This window comes from Denticeps clupeoides, chromosome 4 (genome assembly GCF_900700375.1).
Source record: "Denticeps clupeoides chromosome 4, fDenClu1.1, whole genome shotgun sequence".
NCBI classification, from domain to species: domain Eukaryota; kingdom Metazoa; phylum Chordata; class Actinopteri; order Clupeiformes; family Denticipitidae; genus Denticeps; species Denticeps clupeoides.
Window position 1 is genome coordinate 1,721,222 of NC_041710.1, and position 25,074 is coordinate 1,746,295.

Below are 25,074 nucleotides of genomic sequence, written 5' to 3' on the forward strand. Positions count from 1 at the left end.
CCTTATTGTCCACCGGGGTCTTCCCCGGAGAGGACGAGCTGTGGAGAATAAGACAGGTGTGGCTGCAGAACACCATCTCCCCATCTGCAGCCAACGGGGTCTCCTGGGAACACAGGCGAGCCATTTTTACATTAACAGCATTTAAAAGACAGGGACAGTCCTCCCCTGGAGACACTCAGGGTTAAGTGTCCTGCTCAGTAAGTGGGGTTTGAACTTGAGACTCTGTGGTCACCCAGCTTATAGTGTCACCACCCTGTTCGTTTCATAGCTGGGCTTGTACGACGGTATGAAATTGTGTACCTGGTGGTAGTGACCTAGTGGGTAACACCAGAAGACCCAGGTTCAAACCCCTGAGCAAGACACTTAACCCTGAGTGTCTCCAGGGGGGGACTATCCCTGTAACTCTGGATAAGGGCGTCTGGTAAATGCTGTAAATGTGTACCTGGGTGTCCCTCTTTGGGTCCTTGGGGGACCTACGGACTCCATTTCCCAGAACCACCACCTTGCAGTGGCGACACCACTGAGGCTTGGGACCTGGGCTGCTCCGCCCCTTCATGCTGATCTCTGTGGGCGTGGCCAGATCTGCAGCTCAGAAGCAGAACATTATTAACCCACGGCTGCCTGTATCCTGATCTCGCAGTTCACACCGCAGGCGTCGAACTGTCCACGAGGGCGGCGCTCTCACCTCGTGCGGTGGGGAAGCGGGGCAGCTGCTGCAGCTTCTGGTCATACATCACCTGATGCGCCCCTGGGCCCGTCAGGCGCACCGCAGCCCCCTGAGAGACCCCAGGTCCACGAGGAGCGGCGGCAGGCGTCCTGCATGCTCCCATGGTGCCCTGGAGGGGGCGGTCTGGGGCGCTGCTCACCTCGTAGCTGCTGGGGATCTTCACGTGCAGCAGCTCAGCGATGGCGGTCACCACACCGGTGATGTTCTGCGACAAAGATGCCAGCAGAAGAAGAACAGTCTTCATGTGGCTCGAATGTCGAACCGTATTTAGCCTTTTTTTTGGTACATCGGCCTCCCTTTCATTAAAGGCCATTTTTAATGAAGTTAATTAACCCCATGCTGCTGTTATGGGAACGATTGTTTTCCATTGGTTGCTTAACAACATGCACATTTCCAGGACTTAAAATATTAGAATTTAGGTAATAATCAAAAATATTAAATAAAATCAAAATTGGTCTAATTGATTTGATTTATCCTGCCTGTATTAGTATTATTATATGTATATATAACATTATTATGTATATAACATTCCTAAGGCAGTGGGGTCCTAGCGGTTAAGGAAGGTACGTCCCCACACACTGCTCCCCGGGCGCCTGTCACGGTGCCCACTGTCACCAAGGGTGACTGTTAAATGCAGAGGACACGTTCTCACCGTGACAATCACGTCACTTCCACTTCAGTGTCTTACAGTTTGTCCGAAATGTTGACTCACTCACCTCAGCAGCAGCAGGTTTCAGGGTGATGGCGATGGAGACCAGCCCAGAGTCCGAGCCGTTGTGCAGGGGACTGAAGATGGTGGACGTGGGCTCCTTCTTTATGTCCCGCAGTCGCACTTCTAGCAGACAGCAGAGTGAAGAGCAGAAGTTCAATTCACAACGACAGGAGAAGACACCGACGAGTCACATAAACAATGGCCGCCGCTACCTGTCCCACTGCAGCTGGGCAGCAGGGGGATGACTGGGGACGGGGCGGGGGACGGGCGCTCCTGTTTAACCAGCGTCAGGTCTGGGTAGCGGCTGATCTCTATGTCCACAACGCTCTCCGGTGACGAGGAGGGAACGAAGCTGTCCGGCGAGTCTCTGTCCTCTCCCTGCTCCTGGCCCCTGGACATCAGAGTTACGGTATGAGTAAGCACACAGAGGACGGGAAGTGGACGCCTGGGGGGTCCAGACTTACCTAAGCTCCTCCTGGTTGTTATGTGGGGGGGTGGGGAGGGAGGCGGGGACGTCCACGGTCTTGGGGGCTTGAGAGAGAGCCCGGGCCAGCATCTCCTCCTCCGCCTTCAGCTGGAAGGGCCTCAGCACCAGGCCTTTAGTCACTGCGAGGGACAGAGGGGACGTCAAACGTCGCAGCGTGGCACCAACGAGCCACGCGGTCGGGACGAGCAGAGTTACCGTCGTGGCTGCCGCCGAGCGCGGCTCTGCCGGTCAGCTCGTCCGCCGTGGCGAAGCCGTTGAGGATCTTCTGCCGCACCATGGGGGGAGGCGTGGGGGGTAGAGATGCGGGCGGGGTGGGGGGGTTGCTCAGATTGTTCTGCTGTAGAGAAGTTCACGTTCACAATTCGCTACCAACTGAGACGTTACATGACCTCTGACCTGCCTGTTTTACAGCCTGGCTGCACCAGTGACCAGAGACGAATCCCAAACCACCAAGGTGCCACTGAGTGATCATGGCTGCCCACTGACTTAAATGCAGAGGACACATTTTGCGGTGTCACCATGTGCTGTGCTTCACGAAGACAATCACTTCACTTACACTAACAGCATTGGCTTGAACCTCATTGCACGACGATTAAAAGAAAATTAAAGGTGAAGTGATTGTCACATGTGATGCACAGCAGCACAGCACACGGTGCACACAGAGAAATTTGTCCTCTGCATTGAACCAATCACCCTGAGTGAGCAGTGGGCAGCCATGACAGGCGCCCGGGGACCAGTGTGTGGGGACTCAGTGGCACCTTGGCGGATCGGGATTCGAACCGGCAACCTTCTGATCACGGGGCCATTTCCTTAACCGCTAGGCCGCCACTGCACCATACAGAGCAAGTTGTCAAAAGATGTGTCCCTGTCTGACCTTGTAGATGAGTTGGGAGTAGTAGTCGGACACGCCGTCCAGAGAGGCGCTGCCGAACGTCCCAGACAGCCGACTCTCCCCGTCCAGCTGCCCGCTGCCATACGGCACAAAATGGGCAAAGTTGACCCCAATCAGCGGCTCCATCAGGGGCAGCAGAGAGAGCTGCGGTCAGAAGAGGTTTCATTCAGACCGCTTTTTGTGCTTGATTTTACACATAAGCATGCATTTTAATTTAAGCACCATCGTATCCAATTACAGTCATGTTAGAAGATTCTACTGCTATTAAAAAGGGCTGCTAGTAGCCTAGCAGGTAACACACTCGCCTATGAGCCAGAAGACCCAGGTTCAAACCCCACTTACTACCATCGTGTCCCTGAGCAAGACACTTAACCCTGAGTGTCTCCAGGGAGGGACTGTCCCTGTAACTACTGACTGTAAGTAGTAAGGCCACATCCCTCACAGCTAAACGAAGTTACACAATTCAGGGGAAATTTTTTTTAGACCATTTCATTCAAATCTTCACACATTCACTTAAACCGTAACTGTGTTCCCGAACAGACGAACAGAGGCAGAATTCAGGGTCACGGTTGAACCCCACCTGTTTCAGATGGGTCATGACCGGGTCTGAGGCGGAGCCTGTGATCTGCCGCTCCTCTTCCTCCTTCTTCCTCTTCTTGGAGCGCGGTGCAGGTCTTTCAGCACTTTTGGGCATCCTCTTATTCCGCTGCTTCTTCCAGTCGTGATCTGGGATCAGAGGACCAGGGAAGTCTGGATGTCCTGACGGCTGGCTGTCTGACAGGGTCTACGATGACGAGAAAAAAGGTCAAAAACGCTCAAAACCTAAAGAATTACATGAGTAAAATGCTGCTGGGTAGTGATGTGGGAAGAGAACTTTACTCAAGTAAAAAAAAAATTATCCAAAAAAATTACTCAAGAAAGTAATTTTACTCAAGAAAGTATCTAGTGATAAAATTACTCAGGTGGATTGTAAAATCTTCTTTATTTTTTACAAACGATGTTTTTTCAGACAGAAAACTATAAATGTGCTAAATAACGGAGGTCTGGGGCGCCCCCGGTAAAGCGGACGGAGGTCTGGGCGTGCCTAATAAGGCGGCCGGAGTCCCGGGCTTGCCTAATAAGGTGGGCGGAGTCCCAGGCGTCCCTAATAAAGTGGCCGGAGTCACGGGCATGCCTAATAAAGTTATGGGTTAAATGCGGAGGACAAATTTCACTGTGTGCACCGTGTGCTGTGTATCACAAGTGACAGTCACTTCACTTTAGTTAATGTGCTCAAGTAAAAGTAAAACGTTTGCCGTTGTAAACCTGCTCTTAGAAGAACGTTCCTCAAGTTACTTCCCACCTCTGGCTCTGCTCTAGGTCTGTAATTGGTTTACTGCTCTACCGTACTCACCCCGTTGCTGTCGGCGGAGCTCTGTCTCAGCAGGGCCTTGCAGTCAGTGTACCCGTCCTCCTCCGACCGCAGGCTGTCCTCTGACCTCTGATGGGACAGCATCGGAGGTGGCGTGCCCTTGTTCTTCAGTAGGTGCTTCAGGAGCTCATTGCCCGTGTCCCCTTTCAGGCTGTGGGCAGGGCTTTGGCCAGCCGCGTGAGGCGAGGTGGCATCTTTCTCCACCTTAACCGTGCCCAAATCGGCCAACCTCTGCCCATAGCACTCGCTGGCGCCCTCTACCTGCTCCAGTTTAATGTTGCTGAGAATCACGTCGGCGGACAGCTGGCGCTCCAGCTCTGAGGGCGCGAGGCTCCCGGCAGAACCTGGCGTGGAGGAGCCGGGCTGGGACAACTCACAGATGTCCTGCTCCCCTGGGTGAAGGGACAGTCGGGTGGGGGTGGAGGACGTGTCGGACACGCAGGGGGTCAGAGGCGCGGTGAGGTCAGAGCGGGGGGTTGAAGGGGTGTCGTCGTCACTCTTCTTCTTCCGAGTCCTCTTCTTCTTGCCCTTCTCTTCTGGGATGATGTTGGAGTAGAGCTGGATGAGCGATGGCCCCGACCCAGGGAAGTTTGGAGGGAGGGGTGTGGACGACTCTTGACCAAAAGGGAGGGGTTTCAAATCAGTCCCACCGAATCTAGGAGGCCTGGGCTGTCCTGGGTTGAAGCCAGCTGCTTCCATCATGGTGTTCTCTGGCCAGAAAGCTGCTCCTGGCTCTTGGGGAAAGGCACCGTTGGCCATGAAGGCCCTGGGAGAGGAACCGCTGAGGCCAGGCTGCAGGAACTGCTGCTGCTGCGGCTGCTGCATGAAGTCGTCGGGCAAATCCTGGCTGTAGAGGGCCATCTGGCCGAGGGGCTTCATGTGGACCTCCTGCCCCATCAGGCTTTGCTGCTGTTCCATCTCCATGTGCTGCTTCAACGCCCGCTGGCGCTCCACCTCCTTCATGAGCTGCACCCGCTGCCTCTCCTGCTGCTCCCGCAGCCGCTCCTTGCGCTCGCGCTCCATGAAGCCTTCGCTGAAGGGGTTGGTGTCATCAAAGTTGACGTGTGGAGAATCGCTTCCCGACTGGCCTGGGTTGACAGCCTGTGAGGGCGCGCCGCCGGGCCCTTGGGATGGCATCATGGCGGCCATCCTTGGGCCGCCCACTTGCATGGGACCACCAATGGGTACTGGAGCCACCCCTTGGTGCCAGCCAGGCATGCTGGGACCTCTCGGAGGATTCTGCTGGCCCACGTGCGGACCAGGGCCCATCATCGGCTGGTTCACCGCGGGACCCGCGGGCATCATGGCAGGGGGTCCGTGCATCGCGGCCGGCATGCCTGGCACGCCGGGGGTCTGGACGCCGCATTGCTGCTGCTGCTGCTTCACTCTATACTCCTCGATCAGCTCGGCGTGTTCCTTCTGCTGCTTCCGGACCTGCGTTACAGCAAAACGCCGAAGTTATCACGTGACCTTTCACTTTACATCCAGAACGCAGCGAGAAACAGAAACCCGGGGACATTTACACCCAGTCCACACCCGGCCTGTACGATCTGGCCCTGCGTCCACACGGAGACGCCGTTTCAGGGACCCAGAACGGTTATTTTCTCTTTTCCGCATCAACCTGACCTTTAAACACCGCTCGGGACGTTCTGTGCGTCTCCGTGTGGACGACAACATTTCAGAGGACACACCCGTGGGACGCAGGTAGAGGCTAGCGTTCTCGTGTGGACGGGACGGCAGCAAGCAGAACTACCTGCTCCAGCTGTTTCTGCACCACCCCTTGCTGCTCGGTGACGTGTTTGAGCTGCTCGGCGTCCTCCTCAGGGAACTCCCGTCCAGCCTTCTTGGCGGTCCTCTGTTTGGCCGACAGGGCCTTCTTCGACTTGCGATGGGCCCCGATCTGGTCCTCGAGGAACTTCTGCTGCATCTGCAGGAGATGCTGGGTATCGCGCAGCCACTCCTCATACTGCAGCTTTTGACTTTCATCTGAAAGGAGGAGAGGAAAGTATTCCATCATCCAATACTCCCATGATACCTGCAGAAGACCTCAGTGAAGCAATGCAGGTCACTCACTAACAAATCCTGGTCCAAAGTTGGGTGGATCAGGCCTCACCACACGGGGCGCTGGTTTGCAGTCCTAAGAGGTGAAAACAAAATTGTTCAAATCAACGACAGGACATGATCGACGATACATTTCAATTTGTTCTGAAACAAGGTGGTAGAATTTACCTGTCCTACAACCTGCTGAACGGGTGCAACTCCCTCAGGACACTGAGGACCCGGTCCAGACTGTCCAACAGGAAACCTACGAAAAAAAATAAAAATAAAAAAACATAAAAGTTTTTTATGGATTTAGCATCATAGCAACATTGATAATACAATGAACAACGTCTCCAGAACTATCTACACTAGGATGAAGTTTTATAATATACACTACCAGTCACTACCCTACTCATGTATGGATTTCTTAAAGGTCCCTTATCATGAAAATGTCACTTTGAGATTATTTAGCATTCATAAGAGTGCTTTCTGTTCAGAAAGTGGCAGCTCAGACGGTCGGACCTGGAATTTGTCCCCTTATGACGTCATAAGGGGAAAGGTTACCTCCTGTTTCTCATGCTTTTTCCCGTCACTCCCCTAAAACATTATCTCTACCGACCGTCATGGCTTTCAAACGTATGAAGCATTGCAGTTGCTCGGTGATTGGATGTAAAAATGAGCACAAATGTATAAAACGAGATCGGGTTTTTTTTCTGGAAAAAAGGCGACACGACTTCCTGTCTGTACCAAACATTGTGGTTGGTGAATGGTGTTGATTATGTAATTTCCGTGAATGCCCGCTCAACCTCTGTAGGTCGCTCTAGTCCTGGTCCCGCCTCTCTCCTCCTCATTAGCAATTAAAGCTACAGACGGTGAAACGGTGCGTCCTGGGAAATGTCATTGTGGGACTCGACCAAAGTGGCTGTAATTCTGCACCACGAGACTTCAGATACAGAATTAGGGGACCAACAAGACCGACATAAAAGCTAAAAATTTTCATGTCAAGGGACCTTTAACAATTCAGCACTGTGGAATAACCTGTGAGGTTAAGTAATTAAGAAATAAAATATTTGAGTCTCTCCAAAGCAGGGAACTTTTGCTGTGATGCGTAAGTTAGACAACGTCAAAGGTTCTCCAACCTCTCCAAAACTCTCAGAAGTTTCTCCATAGCCGCCACAGAGTAGGGGCGTCCATACTTTTGTCATGTAGAAATCGTATTTGCTGTTTTTTGTGCTAAATATAGTAGCCAAATTGGTGTCACGTGTACTAAAGATTCTCTTCAACATGATTCACCAATCAGAAGGCTTGAATTACAGTTCTGATAATCTGCGTGTTGGCAGGGTGTGTCCTGCCACGATTTATTCGAGGTATTGGACACACCCCGGGAAACCACCGCCAACCATGTCACCATCAACAGTAAATATGAACATTTTTTATAAACTGCTTACCTGTTCATGGCCATGGGACTCATATTGTTCTGAACCATCACTTTGTTGATGCCTTTCAGAGCCACCATCTTTGCTTTCATAATGGGGTCGGTGATGGCATCAAAATCTGTAGATAATGAGAGCAATGATATTCAATGAGCTATTTATGCTTAATTAATTCATTTTGGTTGTTTTTGTCATTGTGAGACACAGCAGCACAGCACACAGTGAAACGTGTCCTCTGTATTTAACCATCACCCTTGGTGAGCAGTGGGCAGCCATGACAGGTGCCCGGGGAGCAGTGTGCGGGGACGGGTTTAAAGTTTTGTTTTCATCAAAAATTATGACAAAATATCTTGGTCAAAAGAACCTTTTTGATATGATTCTGGTCATGTGACAATAACTATAACAAAATATATCACGTGGAGAAAATGACGAAAAAGACGAGTCTATAAATTTAACAATAATATAATAAGATTACCTTGTTTTAATTATGGGTTTGACTAAAAGAAAATGCTGTTTTTGACTGGCAGTATAGAATGAATTGCAAATAAATAAATAAATAAATAAAATCCAATTTAATTGACAGATTTTAGTCTTATTTTAGTCAGAATTATCCATGAATATTTTAGTCTGGTTTCAGACTTTTAGTCGACCGAAACTTGACTAAAATGAGTCTGGACGTGACTAATAAAACTAATTAGAACTAAAACGACAGCTTGATGCAAAGACTAGACTAAAACGAAGACATTTTAAAACCAAGTATAAATCAGGGGTCGTACCAACGTTGGGGAAGAAGGAGTCGCTCGACCGCTGTCTGATCATGGCCTGCATCTGCCGCTGCTGCTGCTGCTCCTCGCGCTCCTGATCCAGGAGGTCCTGCAGGAGCAGCGGCTGTTCCTCCAGCAGCAGGGGTCTGTTCTGGCCCAGACCGCAGCCGGCGGCATCCCCTGCGTCCTGGTCCGCTGCGAACGCCTGGCCTTGAGCGAAGCTCGACGCGTCCCCTTGGGCAGTGTCCACGCCCTGCTCCGCGCTCGGACTGGCGTCCTGTGGTGGGACGGGTGTGCCATCAGGTGGATCTGATGGACCTTCACCTGACCGCACCTTGTCCAGCAGGCCGGAGGGCGCGGGTGCAGAAAGTGGAAGGTCAGATGCTGGAGTCACCGCTGGAATTGGCTCTTTGGTGCCGCTGCCACCAGGAGGGACTTCCAGAGACTGGGACAAAGCATTTTTCAATTCTGGTTTCATATCTGGTTCTTCCTTCGAGGATCCGGGGTGCGGACAGTTCTCCTGTTTGATGTTGGCTAGAGGGGGCACCAGTGAGTCTCCAGGGTTTACCTTATTGGAGTCAGCAGAGACTGCGTTCCTCTTCTCCAGAACCGGGCTTTCACTTCGTTCCTCAATAGGATCGCTGAGGTCCAGGTCCTCGCTGAACATATCTTTCTTCACATCGAGGTCCAGGTCAGGGTTCGTGTACGCTATAATGTCAAATTTTCCTGCAGTCAAGAAATCGTCCAGGTGCAAGTCATTCGTCTCCAAATCGAGGTCCTTTCCGTCCTCCGGGTCAAGATTGAGGTTCTCCAGGTCTGCATCCACCAGATCTTTCACCTCAACATCCTCCAAATCTTTAACTGCAGATTCATCAGCATCCAGTTTCTCCCCCTCGGCCCCGGAGATCAGAATCTCATCGCTCTGCTCAGCAGGAGCAACCGCAAACAGACTGGCGGCAGCTGGAGACGGTTGACTGAGGGACCTCATCAACGGAGGAAGGCCGCTGCCGCCAGGCGCGCCGGCCTGCTGGTGTAGGTTGTCCACGCTGGAGGACATCTGGTTGGGGGGTCTGGCGTAGGGCCCGGCAGGGTTTCCCGGGAAGAAGGGGAGTTGGAACCTGCTCTCCGGAGCCCTGTGTCTCAGCTCAATGAACGGCTGTCCCATGATGCTGTGCTGCTGCATGGGCACGGCGCGAGGGTGGAAATGCTGGGTTCCGAGGGGCGTCCCGCCGAACGCGTTGCCAAGGTCAACAGGCCTCTTTGCGTGAGGGTGTGGCTCTGCCATGGGCTCCTGCATGGGATATGACGGTCTGGGGAGGGGACCTTGTGCACCAGGGAATCCAAACCTACTGAAATGAATACAAGTTAAACAATTCCGAAAAAATTCCCAAGACCACTGACTTTTTATTGAAGTTTATCCTTTGAAGATAAAGGTGATCTTGCAACATTAAAATGAAATGTGTTTAATTTGCATGTATACGCCCACCACCCCGTCTGGCCACACCCACCAGAGTTGTTAATCAGTTTGTTCAATTATTAAGTATTGTTAATTGTCATATTAAGTATTTCGTTCAGCTCAGGTTTATTAGTATTAAATCCTCAAAATATTTTCTTTGCATAAATTGAATGTCACAAGCAACACACCAGCCCAGTACTCTCTGTATTCCGCTCTCTTTTCTGGAAACTGGGTTCAAATCATTAGGACCAACCTTGGCATATGCTGCCTCATGCCCATGCTGGCATCGCCCGGAAAGGGTGGCCTGGGAAACGGCCCCTCCAGGGACACGGGCCCCCGCTGATCTGCAGGGAAGTTTCCGGGAAATCTCAGCGGCCCCCTCACAAGGCCGGGCCCGGGATACGGCGGCGGGGGCCGGTTAAAGCCCTCGGCCTGCGGCCCGTGGCCTTCCGGACCCCAGTGCTGGGGGTTCGGCGGTGGATCCTGGGGCCCCTTCTCGTGGCGGATGGCACCTTTCTGCTGCTGCTGCTTCAGAAGCAGCTCTCTGATTCGCTGTCGCTGTTAATAATGAGAAAGCATCAGAAGCGCGAGCGTGAGACTCGATATCGTTCAAGATTTAATGAACAAAGCGCTTATATATCCAACCTGTCTCATTCGTTCCTCGGCCTCCATCAGCGGGACGCTCTGAGGTTCTGAAGGTGGCGTAGAAAATGCCAGCGGAGCGTTGAGGAACGGCCCCGCCCCCATGGCGGTGGCACGGCCCATGCCGGACGGCTCTTTCCCATCATGGGCGGCCCTTTCGGCAGACTGAGCGCGTGGGGTCATGGGCGGCTGCTCGAAGGGATCATGGAGGGGAGTTTGATTTGCCCTGCTGCTATCGTCACATATCCCAGGGTGCTTTGGTGTTTGAGAGCCGGGGATCAGAGGATGAGGCCTGGCTGGAGGAGGCGAGAAGGGATCCTGAGCCGAAAGTGTCCTGGCACCAGGCCGGGGGGTGCCGGGAGGATGGGCGTAGGGGTCGCCCAAGATGGGCCTGGGGGTCCCAGGAGGTTGGGCGTAAGGGTCCGCGTTTCTCGGACAACCGGGGGATTTGGGAAACCTCTCCGCCATTCCCGGATGCGGGGTCCCTGGTGCCTGGGCATAGGGGTCCAGTGACAGGGAGGGGGTGTGGCATGACTGGCGAGGGGGAACTGGACTTGAGGTGTACTGGTCATGTGGTCTGGGTGTACCTGGAGGGTGAGCATACGGGTCCAAGAGAGGCTGAGGGGTGCTGGCATTTTGACCGTAGGTGTCAGGCGGTGGCCTCGGGGTGCCAGGAGGTTGAGAATAGGGGTCGAATTGAGAATAATCGGGTCGGGGGGTGGGCGGGGCATGAGAATATGGGTTTTGGCCAGACGGTCTAATTACCGGGAACTGCTGAGGTTGACGTGACATCCTTGTGGGACTGGAATAGTCCTGACCAATGGCAGGTCGTGGGGTCAGTGGTGGCTGGGCGTAACAGTCATCTTGTGGATTTGAGGGCATCACAGGCCCGAACGCATCACCTCCCCCACGGCGTGGACCATGATGCACTGCGCTATACGGGTCCTGGGCCTGCTGGGGGGGCATGGGGGCTTTGAACATCTGAACAGAGCCTGATTCATTACTACCTGGGATAGGGGTCAGCAAGGGGCGAGCGTAGGGGTCAGAGAGAATCATCCGACCTTGGGGCATCCGCTGATAAATCTCCTTTCGTTGCGCTGGCTTAGAAAACGGGTCGTGGCCGGGAGAGCCAATCAGGTGCCTCCCCTCGACGGGCTGTGCTGCTCGAGGGGGACCCATGGGCTTCAGGAAGGGGTCCGTAGACACCGCAGGTCTCGGGGTGTCAGGGGACTTCGCGTATGGATCCAGGGACGTTGGGGAGCCGAAAGGTTCATTGGAGGTCTTGCAACGTTCTGCAGGATCTGAGAAGGACCTGGGAGACTTGCCTGACTCCACAGAGTTCCTGCGCTGCGTGCTCGGACCCAGGGACGGAGGTCTTGGGGTCCCTACCATTTTAGCATATGGGTCCCAGGGCGAGGAGGGCCTGGATCCAGAGGAGCCAGGAGAGAACATCTGCGGTGACTGCGGCTGGGAGGACGTCCCCGTGCCTGTGGACGGAGGAGGCGGCTGGGGACGCAGGAAAACATCATCAGATGCGCCCGAAGCGGCGGTTCCGGGCCGAGGCAAGCCTGATTTGGGGTTGAACTGGTGTTTCGGGGGCGACATGCCGCCGTCTGGCTGGGAAGGTCCGGGGCTGGAGGCGTCCGCGTCGGACGGACCGACCGCCTGCTGCAGCTGCTGCTGCTGGAGATGCTCGTTCTTCACCTGCTCCAACTTTTGAGTAGCTTCGATCTTGGCCTGCTGTTTGCTTTTCTGTCTCATTTGCTGCCATAAGGAGGACAAAAAAAAACAAAAACAAAAGCAGACCTACTCATAAATTGAATTTATTATAAAATTTTTACAATGATACTTATGTAGAAAAATGAAGGATATTTTGCGTCGTTTTATTCCTTCCTTACTCCATCTGCACTTGGCAGATGGACGCCACAGATGTGTCTGGGCACGATGTCTCAGGCAGACAGACGCCACATACTGATGATTTCACACATTTTTTTTTTTTTTACATTTCGTTCTCTGTCCGCGAACCTCTGCCGACAAAGAAACCGAAATTGGAAGTGCTGAGCACTTACATCTCACCGTGATGTCTCACCTTCCTCAAGACACACTCTATTATACTATTCTCGTCTTTTTAAACTTTACTCGGCGGCACGACGAGGCACAGCTTGGTGGTTTAGGCCTCCGCATCATACAGAACAGCGACGCTTGTCCTGCTGATCTCACCCCGAACCCCGCGATCCCCGGTCAGGAGAGACTCCCTCACCTGCCTGAACTTCCACTCCTGCTCGTGCTCGGACTCTTTGTGCTTCAGTGGCTCCTTGAAGAGCAACTCGGGGTCCATGGGCGGGATGCTGGGGTCGAACGGACTGGGTGGTGGAGCCAGCTGCTGGCTTGGGTGGTGCTGCTGCTGCCTCTTGATGGACTCGTTGGACATCTGGACTTTGTTGATGCGGAGGGCAGCCCTGTTGTCTCTGGCCTTTTGCTAAACGCAGAGATTCAGCACAGAAATTATTTTAAGGACGCCATAAAACACATGATACTTTATGCACAGTCACTATGAGATCATGAATATAGGATTTTTCAGAAGTTGTACCACATATGGCGCTCGATCCTGAGAACTTGCTTTCCTCCACAGCTTCGCAATCTGTTTGACTCTTGTAGCCCAATCTATGGAGAAAGACACCAGAACTCAGCAAACACAAAACGACAGTGGTCCCTGGAACTTTCTTAAGCAAGCCAAGGTCCCTCGAGTTCCTGGTATTGTGGAGGACTGTGACCTGGGTACTCCTCTCTGAGGTTGGGGAAGTTGACGTTGGTGTAGAGGACAGGAGCCACGGTGGCCTGCTCCCCCAGCGTCTCCTCCTTCTCCCACTTCAGGGTGCTCTTCTGGGCGTTGGACAGGGACTCGCCCTCAGCCTCGGTCGCCGCCCCCGGGCCCGGGGTCGTCCAGCCTCCTCCTCCTCCAGAAGGATCCCTGGGAAATAAAACATGTACTTCATTGAAATGAAAAGATAAAGATTATGAAGGAATATGTTGTTACTATGTGAACAACAGACCAGGTGAATTGCGAGTTTGTTGTTAAAGATTTACCGAACAGCGTCTGAGAAGGGCATCCGCTGAGAGGGAGGAAAACTCCCCGGCGGGCCTGGTCCTTCTGCTGGATTCATCTGGGGCGGCAGGAACTGCTGACCAGGATCCATCATGCCGTTAACCATCCGGGGAAACATGCCGCTTCCTGCAGGAACCATCAAACAGAAGCCGTCAGAACACCAAACGCGGACACGAGCCACGCAGGCAGGTGCAGGACACGGGGTGCGGCGAACCGGTACCGGAGTTGGGGACGGTGTGAGGCAGGGTGGGACCCGGTGGCCCGTGCAGCGCAGTCGGGCCCTGCTGTGAGCAGTGAGGAACCTGGCTGGTGCTGGGACTCAGGACCGCGGTGAAAAGCTCCTCCACGTCCTTCCCCTCCAGCTCTACGGGGTGGGTGACATCAGTGGTCCATTAATAGAGAGTCAGGACCAAGTCCAAGTCTTCAGATCTTGTTTTATTAAGATTGTCATGGGTTCGCCCCTCGCCAACTCACCTGGGATCTTGTAGAGTTTGCTCAGAATGGACTCTGCAGGAAAACAGAAGATCCGGTGTGAAAATAATAACCCGACACCAACAACAACCGATTCAGTAAGCGAAGAGCGAGCAGTGGAACGGACCGTCGGTCACCATCTTGTCCAGCTCCGGGCTAAGGATGCCATCGAGGGGCTCCTCGGGGAGAATCCGGGGGGTTCGGGTGGTGCTGGGCTGTGGGGCCGCAGTCTGGTCCACAAGAGAAGCAGCTGCTGAACACACAACAGCGTAAGGAGTGTTAAGACGGCACATGGACGGAGCGGACCAGAGCAGAAGACAGAAAAGCTCAGTCCTGCTGTGTTGTTCCCAGTCGGTTAAAGACTCCCGTTTCCCATTGGACGGTTCGATAAAAGAACCCAGACAAACACCATTTACCAGCACCATCCTGCACAGCAACAGGAAGGTGAATGCAGATGAAAGAAAGAAAAGACCGGGAATGCATGGCTACTGTGAACCAGGACTGCTGGGCTCTTACCAAAAGCAGAAGGTGGGCTCTCCACCTGGAAAGGGCTAAAAGGGAGCCCTACAGGAACCCAGCAGCACCATGGAGATGGAAATCATGCAGCAAGGAAAAAAAACAACATGAAACATTACACAAAGTTCAACTGCTGGCAAATACCACGAGTGACATGAAATGAAGCTGCCGCACGAGCCTAAATGAAGGAGAAGAGAGAGAGCGGGGACCTACCAGACTCGTCCCCTCCCTTTCCCAGCATTCCCAGAAGGTCAGAGTCAGCCAGCGCAACCAAGGGGTCGTCTGCACTCCCTGCAGGTTCGAGAATGGGCTCAGAAAGCAACTCCAGGATGTGTGTGATAAAGTCATAAAGTGTGAAGTGATTGTCACATGTCATGCACAGCAGCACAGCACACGGTGCACACAGTGAAATTTGTCCTCTGCATTTAACCATCACCCTGAGTGAGCAGTGGGCGGCCATGACAGGCGCCCGGGGAGCAGTGTGTGGGGACGGTGCTTTGCTCAGTGGCACCTTGGCGGGTCGGGATTCGAACCGGCAACCTTCTGATTACGGGGCCACTTCCTTAACCGCTAGGCCACCACTGCCCCACCGTGTGTGTGTATTCCATGACTCACTTGGAACTGCAGCTTTGTTGGGTTGAGCAGCAGCTCCAGCCACTGGGTTCAGAGACGGTGGCAGGAAGCGACCACGCTGCTGCATCCTGTTGGTCTGACCTCGGTCCTCCTCCAGGAGACCCCGGTCACATCCCGGTCTGTTCTGCTTGCTCTTGTCGAGCAGGTCCTTCCCAAAAAACGCCTCCTGCGGGACATCACCCGCGGGTCAGTCCCTCCAGGGGATCGGCATGTTGCGATTGCAACAGTGAACACAAGTTTAGCCAAATCGGCGCAGTTTTGTCGCATCACCGCAACTTTTCAGCAATTTTGACGTATCGCAGCAGTTCGTACATGCCGACATTTACCCTCAGAGCAGTTTCCAAGAGTTCTGCGTGGAGGGGGGGGGGTGTAAACGATTATTGCACATCCCTCTCCCTTGTAATAGCTGTTGCGGCCAGGCCGACATTCACCGGGCTACCCGGTCGGTCGTAAGAACGTACCGACGCTGCCGTGGAAAGGGGCGATGTGGGGGATTAACAACATTAACCGAATCGTAACGAACGAAGCTCCGTGATGCGTTGACTGATTCTTCACGGGTGCACTTTCTTTCCTCGCGCTGCACTTTTTCTGGAAACGTGTTGGCGTGACAAAGGCCGGACAACCGCCCCAATTTACCTCTTTTTTTTTTTTTTTTTTTAAATATATTTTTCTACCACAAATCACCCACGGAGAGATGTGCGTCCTTTTGAGGCAAATCATCATGACTTCATCGGTTTCACAGCTGCCTTCACCAGGGAAAAAAAAAAGCCAATCGGTGGGGATCGGTCATCGATGGTGGCTAAACCCGTTGAGGTTTAAAAACGAGCGATCTGCATGATCCTACGGACTGTGCGGCGCCGGCGGTTCAGACTACGTGGGATCATCCCATATTTACATATTCGAGATGCTGCCAGGTACGATGATGACTACAAACCACGCTTACACACACACACATTTATATTTATGCCATCTCGTTTAACTTATTTTTCTGAAACTGTAGCCTTCTACTGATGACCATTACGGTCTATGGTGTAGTGTATTTTGTAATATAATATACTTAATAAATACGAATATTTATTTATTTATTTACCTGCAGGTACGTGGGAAAGGCCTCCTCCAGTTTGGTCTTTTTCTTGCGGTAACGCTTCCTGGTTTTCTCCACGTACTCTAGCGACGGGGGCTTCTCGTCCAATGGGGTATCAGTGGCAGACTCCCCCCAACCTGCAACAGCCAATCACAAATCACTGTCGTGTTGTTGCGCCGCACTGGGACGTTTCTGAAAGAGCGAGCGGAACCTTCGTCTTTCCCCAGGAGCGTCTCGGAGGCGGAGCCCGTGGAGTCCTTCCTCATCAGGCCCGGCTTGGTTTTGGCCTGCCCGGCCCGATTCCTCTGGCGGACCATGAAGCCACCGATGCCTGCGGAATCAGAGTTTCTCGCTCGCTGAGACCTGATACGGTTCTTCTCTGCAGCTCAAACGTTCACAAGTTACCACGCGGAAGCGATTCACAGCTTCTCACGTACGGATTTTACACGCGATTCCAAAGAATACGCCAGGTCCCGTCCTCATGTTCCTACTGTTTATACGCTCGCCACAGATCTCTTCGTTGGAGAAACGAAGGTTCTGGAGACCTGCTTTCAAGATCCTGGTGTTTACTGCAGACAGGCGAGCAGGGGGAGGCGCTGAGAACAGACCCGCCTCCTGCTGCTCCACCTCGCACTCTGACGGACACGTCTCCACCAATCAGACGGCCCGCTCTGCACTACCGCACCGCGGACCACGTTTCTTTACTTCCGCTCCGCACGCTGGACGTACGATTGGACCTGGAGGACGACTTACAAGAGGACACCAGCAATTCTCATTCAGTTTCTGTAGATTTTGAATTTACAAAAACTAAGAGCCCCGATAAGGCCCAGCTTGTCAGGAATAGAGCATGCTGGGAATTGTTAAGTGCTGGACAACTTTTTTAAAATGTATTTATTTATTTTGTGGTGTGCGTGTGTTGGACTCGTCTGAAATACTTTTTAAAAAGTGGGTTTTCAACTGCTTCTTAAAGGTGGTGGTAGTCTCGAAGCAATGTGCTAGTGCTAGAAGCACTTTTTTTTTTTTTTTATTGTGCATGTGTGTGTGTGTGTGCGTGTGTGCGTGCGTGTGTGTGTGTGAGACTCGTCTGAAATACCTGGACGGTACGGCTTTCTCTTCCGCTTCTTCCCTCCATCAGCTTCTTTAGCGTCGTCGTACGGAGCCTCCCGCTCTGGGCTCGAGTCTGACTTCCCATCGCAGCCAGGGTCCCCGTCTGTGCGAACACACACACACACACACACACACACACACACAGTGAGTTTCCAAGCGGGCGGAAGCGACTCGCCAGGCGGCCCTCTGCGCACCTCTGCCGTCGTCCGCGGCGTGCGGAAGCTCCGCCCTCGGCTCCGGCGCCGCCTGCATCACGGCGACGCTGTTCTGGTTGATGATCTTCAGCTTGAGTTTGGGTTTGGTGCGGCGGCGGCGCGACGCCGCGGCCGACAGGCTCTGCAGCTGGCTGAGGCCGGACTCGGTGAGACACACGCCGTCCTGAGTGTACGTCCGCGTGGGGTCTGAGAGGGTCACACACACACACACACACACACACACACACACACACACACACACACACACACACACACACACGGTCCAAAATCCACTTCAAATACCAACCACCGGACCGCCAGAGACTTGGCGAACATCGTTCGGGATGTTACGGAGGAGCTTTACCGAAGTCCCTGGCCTTCGTGAGCGCGAACACGGAGCCGACGGGCTCCAGGGGCAGCGCGGGCGCCATGGCAACCAGAGCTGCAGGCAAGAAGCCACAGAAACGTAAAGTAGCGTCACAAACGCGGATCTCAAGTGCGCTTCTGTGACCGCGGGCCAATGGGAAAGCAGCGTGGCCGTACCGTGCGCGGGCGAGGCGCGGCCTTGACACAGGCTGCAGTCGACGCCGCTGTCGGCCGCGTGCGCCACTTCCGCCTCCGACAGGAGCCCCAGGCAGACGGCGTGGAGCCACCTGAGAACCACAGGAAGCGGCGGGTTATGGTTTACCGGCGTTTACGCGCGCACGGACGCCGCGTGCTCGGCCGACGCCCACCTGTCACACTGCCGGCACTGGACCATCAGCTGGTTCTCGCTGTAGCTGTGGTGGCACAGCGGGCAGGCGGCGAGGCTGGCGCAGGGGGCACACTGGGTATAGTTGCTCTGCCACTCGCAGCGCAGACCGGGGGAGGTGGAGCCACACTGAGTACAAGACACACACCTGCAGGGAGTGAGAGCAGCAGGGTGGTCAGCCTTACACACACACACACACACACACACACACGCTCACATGCATGCACAGACACACATGCACGCACACACACACACGTACCCACACCCACGTGCAACATACAATTTGCACGCACACATTCAAAACATACCATTTGCACGCATGCACACTCACATGCATGCAAAGACACACGCTCACGCACGCACACCCACGTGCAACATACAATTTGCACGCACGCACACGCAAAACATACCATTTGCACGCATGCACACTCACATGTATCCACAGACACGCACGCACGCTCACATGCATGCAAAGACACACGCTCACGCGTGCACACGTGCAACATACCATTTGCACGCACACATGCAAAACATACCATTTGCACGCACACACACGCAAAACATCCCATTTGCACGCACACACACGCAAAACATACCATTTGCACGCACACTCACATGCATCCACAGACACACACGCTCACGCAGCACACACACACGCACGCTCACATGCATGCACAGACACACACACACGCACGCACACACACACACGCGTGCAACATACCATTTGCACCTCCAGCTGCCATTGGGGACGTTGTGAAGGGGCGGGTCCAGACAGTAGGTGTGGTAGCTGATGTCGCAGTCATCACAGAGTAACAGGCGGGCGGGGTCAGATGCTTGACCACACGCTTCACACACGGTGCACTCAAGACAGCGCCAACCTTTACTCAAGACCACGCGGGAGATCTGTGTACAAGCAGAACAGTTGCTTCTCTGTGTGAGTCGATCTTTCGGCTCAGGGGTGAAAGTGAAGTGATTGACATTGTGACGCACAGCACACGGTGACATGGTGAAACGTGTCCTCTGTATTTAACAATCACCCTTGGTGACAATGGGCACCATGACAGGCGTCCGGGGAGCAGTGTGTGGGGATGGTACCTTCATCAAGGGGACCTCGGTGGCATGTTCGACCCGGCAACCTTCCGTTTACGGGTCCGTTTGCTCACCCGCTAGGCCACCACTGCCCCTGTTAGAGGTGTGAACCTTCACCGGTCTCACGATTCAATTACGATTATCGGTGCACCGACTACGAGTGAGACGAGAGTTGTGGCCTCGTTCCCCCGGAGGTCTGAACCAGGCGTTCGTGGCGTCAGGTGAGCGCAGACTGAACACCACCCGTTTTCAAAGGGTTCCACTCAGGCGTTCGGTCAACAGCAAAAAAAAAATAAATACGCTGCCCGCTGCTGTTTTCTTGGCGTCAGTATCTACCAAAATCCCAATGAACGCAACGCGAAAGCATGTACGGCATTCAGAGACGTTCAGTAATGGACGAGGCCTCATGCCACGCCACTCGCTGTACTCCCGGCCAATGCAATTGAACTTGCAGTGGTGGCCTAGCGATTAAGGAAGCGGCCCCGTAATCAGAATCCTCGGTGCCACCGAGGTCCCCTTGATGAAGGTCATGGTGCCCACTGCTCACCGAGGGTGACTGTTAAATGCAGAGGACACGTTTCATATCAGGCTGCCACAGTCACCACCGGCACTACTTTTTATCTAGAAAATCACCAAGCAAATCACGATGTAGCTAACAATTAGATTGTCTTAATCGATTTGATCCACAATTATTGCCGCAATAATTGACTAATATAGCAATGTATACATTCATTTACATATTCAAAACATTAATTTACATATCACAGTGAACATTTCAATACATGTTTATTGCTCTTAAACTCAAAATTACTAAATAAAACTGAGGGTCTAGGCAATTTGTTGCAAGCATAATGAAAAAATTGGTTAAGCATCAGCCCAACTGATGCAACTGAGGTCTGCTGGATGAAGGTCCCGTCCCCACACACTGCTCCCCGGCGCCTGTCATGGTGCCCACTGTCACCAAGGGTGATGGTTAAATACAGAGGACACGTTTCACCGTGTGCTGTGCTGCAGTGTCTCACAATGACAATCACTTCACTTTCACTTTATTTTACACAGATCTAACCGTAGCCTTCTAACCGTAACAGATCTAACAGTGTCAGTTTCTGATATCGCCGACATGAGCCGTTGCCAGGGGGCGGAATAACGAACAAGGAACGCATCATGGTCATCAACAAAATTAGGGGGCCTGTTATATCATACTTCAACATAGATTACAAAGTACAACTTTTTTTCTATATTAATACCCCCACATTTTTCATGTCTTTGAAACGATCACGTTTCTTGAACAGTCACTCACCGGTGTCGCCATATTTGTTTTGGATCCAATGCATGGACATTTTGCCTTGATATATGGTCGAGTCAATGCAAAAAAATTACGTTGACTGGTTAGAAGCCCTAATTTTGCATCTGTGCGATGCATTGATTCTAAAATTAATTTCAACACCCCTAACCCATGTATACACACACACACACACACACACACACACACACACAAACACAAAAGAGCTCCATTAAGATTGTGATGCTGCTGCTCACCTTCATGTTGACACAGTAGGGGTGGTAACACTGACCACACTGCACACAGGCCAGCAGACGACCCTCCACACCCTGTCCAAAACTCCCACACACCACACACATATCCTAAAGCAGAACAGAGAATTAGAACACGCAAGGACACACACACACACACACACACACACACACACACACACACACCAATGAAGCGAGCAACTGACCTGTTTGAGCGTGAACGTGTCGGAGCTGGAGAACAGAACCACGGTGCTGTGCATGGAGCTCTCCTCCTCCTCTTTAAACAGGTATGGAGCGTCTGTGGTGTTTCCCTACACACACCATCATCATCATCATCATAAGTTCAGTACGTTAGTGAACATCAGATTTAGATTTCGTTTTAGCACTAGACCACTACATTTACAGCATTTACCAGACGCCCTTATCCAGAGCGACTTACAATCAGTAGTTACAGGGACAATTTAGGGTTAAGTGTCTTGCTCAGGGACACAATGGTAGTAAGTGGGATTCGAACCCGGTTCTTCTGGTTCATAGGCGAGTGTGTTACCCACTAGGCTACTACCACCCTACACAGTCAGTCTGAAATTGCATGTCTTTAAACACTGAATTGTGACCAGCTGCCTTGGCTTAGAACAACTGGATCAGAGAGGACCACTGGAACAGTGATTATTACAAAAGGTGTGAATGTTGATCATCAGAATGATTTTTATTAAAAATGAATTGGGCCATACTCCAGGGGCTGCAGCGGGATTGAGGTCGTTCTTCATCCGGGATCGTCCCCGCCCACCTCGTCCTGATAACCCCGCCCCTCGAGGTCTCCTTCGTCCAGGGAACCCGGATCCACGACCCTGATAAAAAAAAAATAAAAATTATGAATAACTGTACAGGAGGGCAGAAGAGACTTTTTAAAAAATCCCTCAGGAGATAAGCAGCACATCCTGCCTCCTCGTTGGCCGCGGCGCCCTGTGAACAGAGGAGGTGGCAGATTCCACGGTTCCTGGAAGTGCCGTGAGAACTTCCTCCACTTTGTTCCAGGGGGAACTGCTAGCGCTCCCTAAACTGCTCCGCCAGGAGTTCCCAGTGACATGAAATGTACCGGACTGGTGCCACATGCCCAGCTTACATCACCAGAGAATTCGCCATTAAAACCTGGCATTCGAATTCCAGGCATAAATGATGTATATGAAAACGTCTCCCCTTTATTGAGCTGTGCGTGGGGTGTATCAGAGTAGTAATAAGAAATGTAAAAAACACTCCACATCGGGACAATCATCCGGCCTGACGTTCCATTTTCAAATCGCTGCGTTTGCAGATGGTGAATGGATGACAGCGACAGACTCGGCTGAGGCCTGATCTCAGATCAGGAGCTGTTTCCGCATGCAGCAGGCAAGCAGCGCCCCGACGTGGCCCCGCCCCGGCCCCGCCCCGCAAGGCCCGTGTGTAGAGGTGTATTTACCAGTCTGATGCCCCAGGCCGGCAGACCCAGCGGCTGCCGGGTCTTTGGAGGGTCCCACCCCTCTGGACCGTCCCGGAAGCGCGAGGGGGAGGTGACGCGGCTCCAGGCTCCCTGAGGTGGAGGTGCGGGAGAAGGGGGTGATGGGACAACAACGTGCATCAACGCAAACGGAGAACATGCAGGATGAAGCGGGCGGCGACGGGCTGGTTAGCGGTTAGCCCCCTCCCCCCACACAAACATACACAGGACGCTGAGACACGCAGCGACGCGGCGATGACGAGGGCCCTCGATTAAAAAACATATTACTCGTGTCTCGTGAAGGTTTGCGTGTGTGTGTGTGTGTGTGTATGCGAAATGGTCCACACGTGTGTAGATCTCGCCCTGACACACACACACTTCACGGCAAGCCCTCACCATGGCAAAAGCACCACTCACAGGGCTTTCAGAGCCCCGCCCACTTTACACCACTTCACTTAAAACGACTGTGGAGCTGTCAAAAGGTTCCAGATCTTCAGGGGAGAAGATCAACATCATACCTGCTTCACCCTGGGTCTTCCTGGGGAGAACTTCCTCTTGGTGATGGCTGGTTTTCCCATGCCGATTTTGGGGGTGACCGAGATGAAGGTGGTGGTGGCGTGCGCGACTGTGTTAATGTCGGAGCAGGGCGGGGCGGTGGGTGGAGCCTCAGGAGCGAGCACCTCTTCCACGTGTCCGTGGGGAGATGGGCTGGCCGTGGGGGGTGTGGCCTCCAACAGTTCACCTGGGACGGGCGAGTCCTCGGCTGTGAGTTTGGGTGAAGTGGGACCACCCCCTTCCAGCTTCGCCACCTGGTGGTCAAACGGTTCTTCTGCGCCCAGTTCCTGCTCCTCCTCCTGCACCTCCTGGTTCTCCTCCTTTGGCACAACATCAGGTGCCGCCGCCTCCTCTGTGACATCAGCAGCTGTAGGGGTTTCGGCGGGGGCGTCCTGCAGAGGCTCCGCCCCCGTCTCCTTTGACTGGTTGGTGGCAGACTCTTTGGTGGGCGGGGTAGTGGGGCGCTGCTCAGCCTGGAAGGGAGGCATCTCCACCTCTGGGGGCTCCCTCTGCTCCTCTGGGGCATCTGCACCCGATACAGCCAATCAGGATTAAAGAAAAAGATGTAGCTCAAACTGGCATCGACGACAAATTTTTTTTATGAACTAAAGTTTAAAGTGAAGTGATTGTCACATGTGATACACAGCAGCACAGCACACAGTGCACACAGTGAAATTTGTCCTCTGCATTTAACCCATCACCTGAGTGAGCAGTGGGCAGCCATGACCGGCGCCCGGGGAGCAGTGTAATTAGTTTTGGTTGCATTTACCAGACGCCCTTATCCAGAGCGACTTACAGTCAGTAGTTACAGGGACAGTCCCCCCCTGGAGACACTCGGGGTTAAGTGTCCTGCTCAGGGACACAATGGCAGTAAGTGGGATTTGAACCTGGGTCTTCTGGCTCATAGGCGAGTGTGTTACCCGCTAGGCCACTACCACACCGTCTGCACAGTGTGTGGGGACGGTGCTTTGCTCAGTGGCACCTTGGCGGATCGGGATTCGAACCGGCAACCTTCTGATTACGGGGCCGCTTCCTTAACCGCTAGGCCACCACTGCCCTAGTCTGCCACTAGTCTAGTAGGCCCGTCACAATTATTACATAAATCACCATAATTTTTTTCTATTCGTCTCAAATGAGTACTTGAACTTCTCGACAGAACAATCTCCTCAAAGAGTGAACACTAGAACTGTCAATCCAGAGGCGTGGCCTCGGCTCAACCAGCAAAATGCACGACCGGAGGCGGGCTGAGGCGGAGCGGCTACCTGGCGTGGCACCTTGCGGCGACGCCCCCGTCAACTCCTCGCCGGGCTGGTGGGTCCCAACGTCGTCTGAAAGGAGAACAGGAGCCATGAAGCCGGAGCTCAGCGGCATCAGCATCTCTCTGTAAGACGGTTTTACTGCCCAACCGACAAGTAACCGACTACGTCCAAACTAGGATGATGCGCTCGATGTAAAGACGGGAGCAGAGGTGGAAATGCGAAAGTCTGGTTAAGAAACGCGTGGCTCCTGAAGGCGGAAAATCACCATGGAAACCAGCGGTTCAGGGACACCTGTTATTAAAGTAGCTCAGAAGAACATCAGAGCAGGTCTGACAGCCACCTAAAGAAGAGGCGCCGTGATCCGTTTTTTTGAATGCCGACTTCCACCAGAAGGGCAGAAGGTCGCGGTAATGATGGGTTCTGTGGTTCCTGCTCCTCCTCCTCAGAACGCTGGGTGCATTCGAGTAGAAAAGAGAGTTGAAGAACAATGCAGGTGAGAGGGGGCATTTAGACTGTGTGGACGTTGCTGTACTACTTTAAAATATTTTATATACGGTACAGACCAAAAGTTTGGACATCTTCTCATTCAACGTGTTTTCTTTATCTTCATGACCATTTACGTTGGTAGATTCTCACTGAAGGCATCAAAACTATGAATGAACACATGTGGAGTTCTGTACTTAACAAAAAAAGGTGAAATAAGTGAAAACATGTTTTATATTCTAGTTTCTTCTCTTT

General features: G+C 53.0%; 1 protein-coding gene across 9 annotated transcripts in view; it reads right to left on the minus strand.

Moving 5' to 3' along the window:
* Window positions 1-24,400, minus strand: part of kmt2cb (lysine (K)-specific methyltransferase 2Cb) — a 30,686-nt gene extending 6,286 nt beyond the window's left edge. For 2 of the 9 annotated variants that reach the window (XM_028976150.1, XM_028976142.1), the window contains exons 1-41: window positions 24,340-24,400; window positions 23,041-23,603; window positions 22,505-22,615; window positions 21,780-21,896; window positions 21,255-21,359; window positions 21,055-21,159; window positions 19,148-19,329; window positions 18,410-18,574; window positions 18,219-18,328; window positions 18,040-18,117; window positions 17,676-17,882; window positions 17,468-17,584; window positions 16,586-16,705; window positions 16,381-16,511; window positions 15,273-15,456; window positions 14,871-14,948; window positions 14,658-14,705; window positions 14,269-14,394; window positions 14,145-14,177; window positions 13,891-14,034; window positions 13,652-13,796; window positions 13,339-13,535; window positions 13,155-13,228; window positions 12,825-13,043; window positions 10,568-12,328; window positions 10,176-10,480; window positions 8,479-9,815; window positions 7,718-7,823; window positions 6,459-6,534; window positions 6,303-6,366; window positions 5,983-6,215; window positions 4,212-5,663; window positions 3,399-3,602; window positions 2,801-2,962; window positions 2,122-2,263; window positions 1,904-2,045; window positions 1,652-1,830; window positions 1,444-1,562; window positions 686-932; window positions 443-582; window positions 2-103 (exon numbers count right to left, since the gene is read on the minus strand). In XM_028976150.1, the coding sequence (XP_028831983.1) occupies window positions 2-103; window positions 443-582; window positions 686-932; window positions 1,444-1,562; window positions 1,652-1,830; window positions 1,904-2,045; window positions 2,122-2,263; window positions 2,801-2,962; window positions 3,399-3,602; window positions 4,212-5,663; window positions 5,983-6,215; window positions 6,303-6,366; window positions 6,459-6,534; window positions 7,718-7,823; window positions 8,479-9,815; window positions 10,176-10,480; window positions 10,568-12,328; window positions 12,825-13,043; window positions 13,155-13,228; window positions 13,339-13,535; window positions 13,652-13,796; window positions 13,891-14,034; window positions 14,145-14,177; window positions 14,269-14,394; window positions 14,658-14,705; window positions 14,871-14,948; window positions 15,273-15,456; window positions 16,381-16,511; window positions 16,586-16,705; window positions 17,468-17,584; window positions 17,676-17,882; window positions 18,040-18,117; window positions 18,219-18,328; window positions 18,410-18,574; window positions 19,148-19,329; window positions 21,055-21,159; window positions 21,255-21,359; window positions 21,780-21,896; window positions 22,505-22,615; window positions 23,041-23,565 (10,092 nt within the window). In that variant the 5' untranslated portion in view covers window positions 23,566-23,603; window positions 24,340-24,400. The remainder of the gene's footprint in view (window position 1; window positions 104-442; window positions 583-685; window positions 933-1,443; window positions 1,563-1,651; window positions 1,831-1,903; window positions 2,046-2,121; window positions 2,264-2,800; window positions 2,963-3,398; window positions 3,603-4,211; window positions 5,664-5,982; window positions 6,216-6,302; window positions 6,367-6,458; window positions 6,535-7,717; window positions 7,824-8,478; window positions 9,816-10,175; window positions 10,481-10,567; window positions 12,329-12,824; window positions 13,044-13,154; window positions 13,229-13,338; window positions 13,536-13,651; window positions 13,797-13,890; window positions 14,035-14,144; window positions 14,178-14,268; window positions 14,395-14,657; window positions 14,706-14,870; window positions 14,949-15,272; window positions 15,457-16,380; window positions 16,512-16,585; window positions 16,706-17,467; window positions 17,585-17,675; window positions 17,883-18,039; window positions 18,118-18,218; window positions 18,329-18,409; window positions 18,575-19,147; window positions 19,330-21,054; window positions 21,160-21,254; window positions 21,360-21,779; window positions 21,897-22,504; window positions 22,616-23,040; window positions 23,604-24,339) is intronic. The other 7 variants (XM_028976144.1, XM_028976147.1, XM_028976143.1 and 4 more) reach the window with 7 other exon arrangements.
* Window positions 24,401-25,074: the final 674 nt, after the last annotated feature.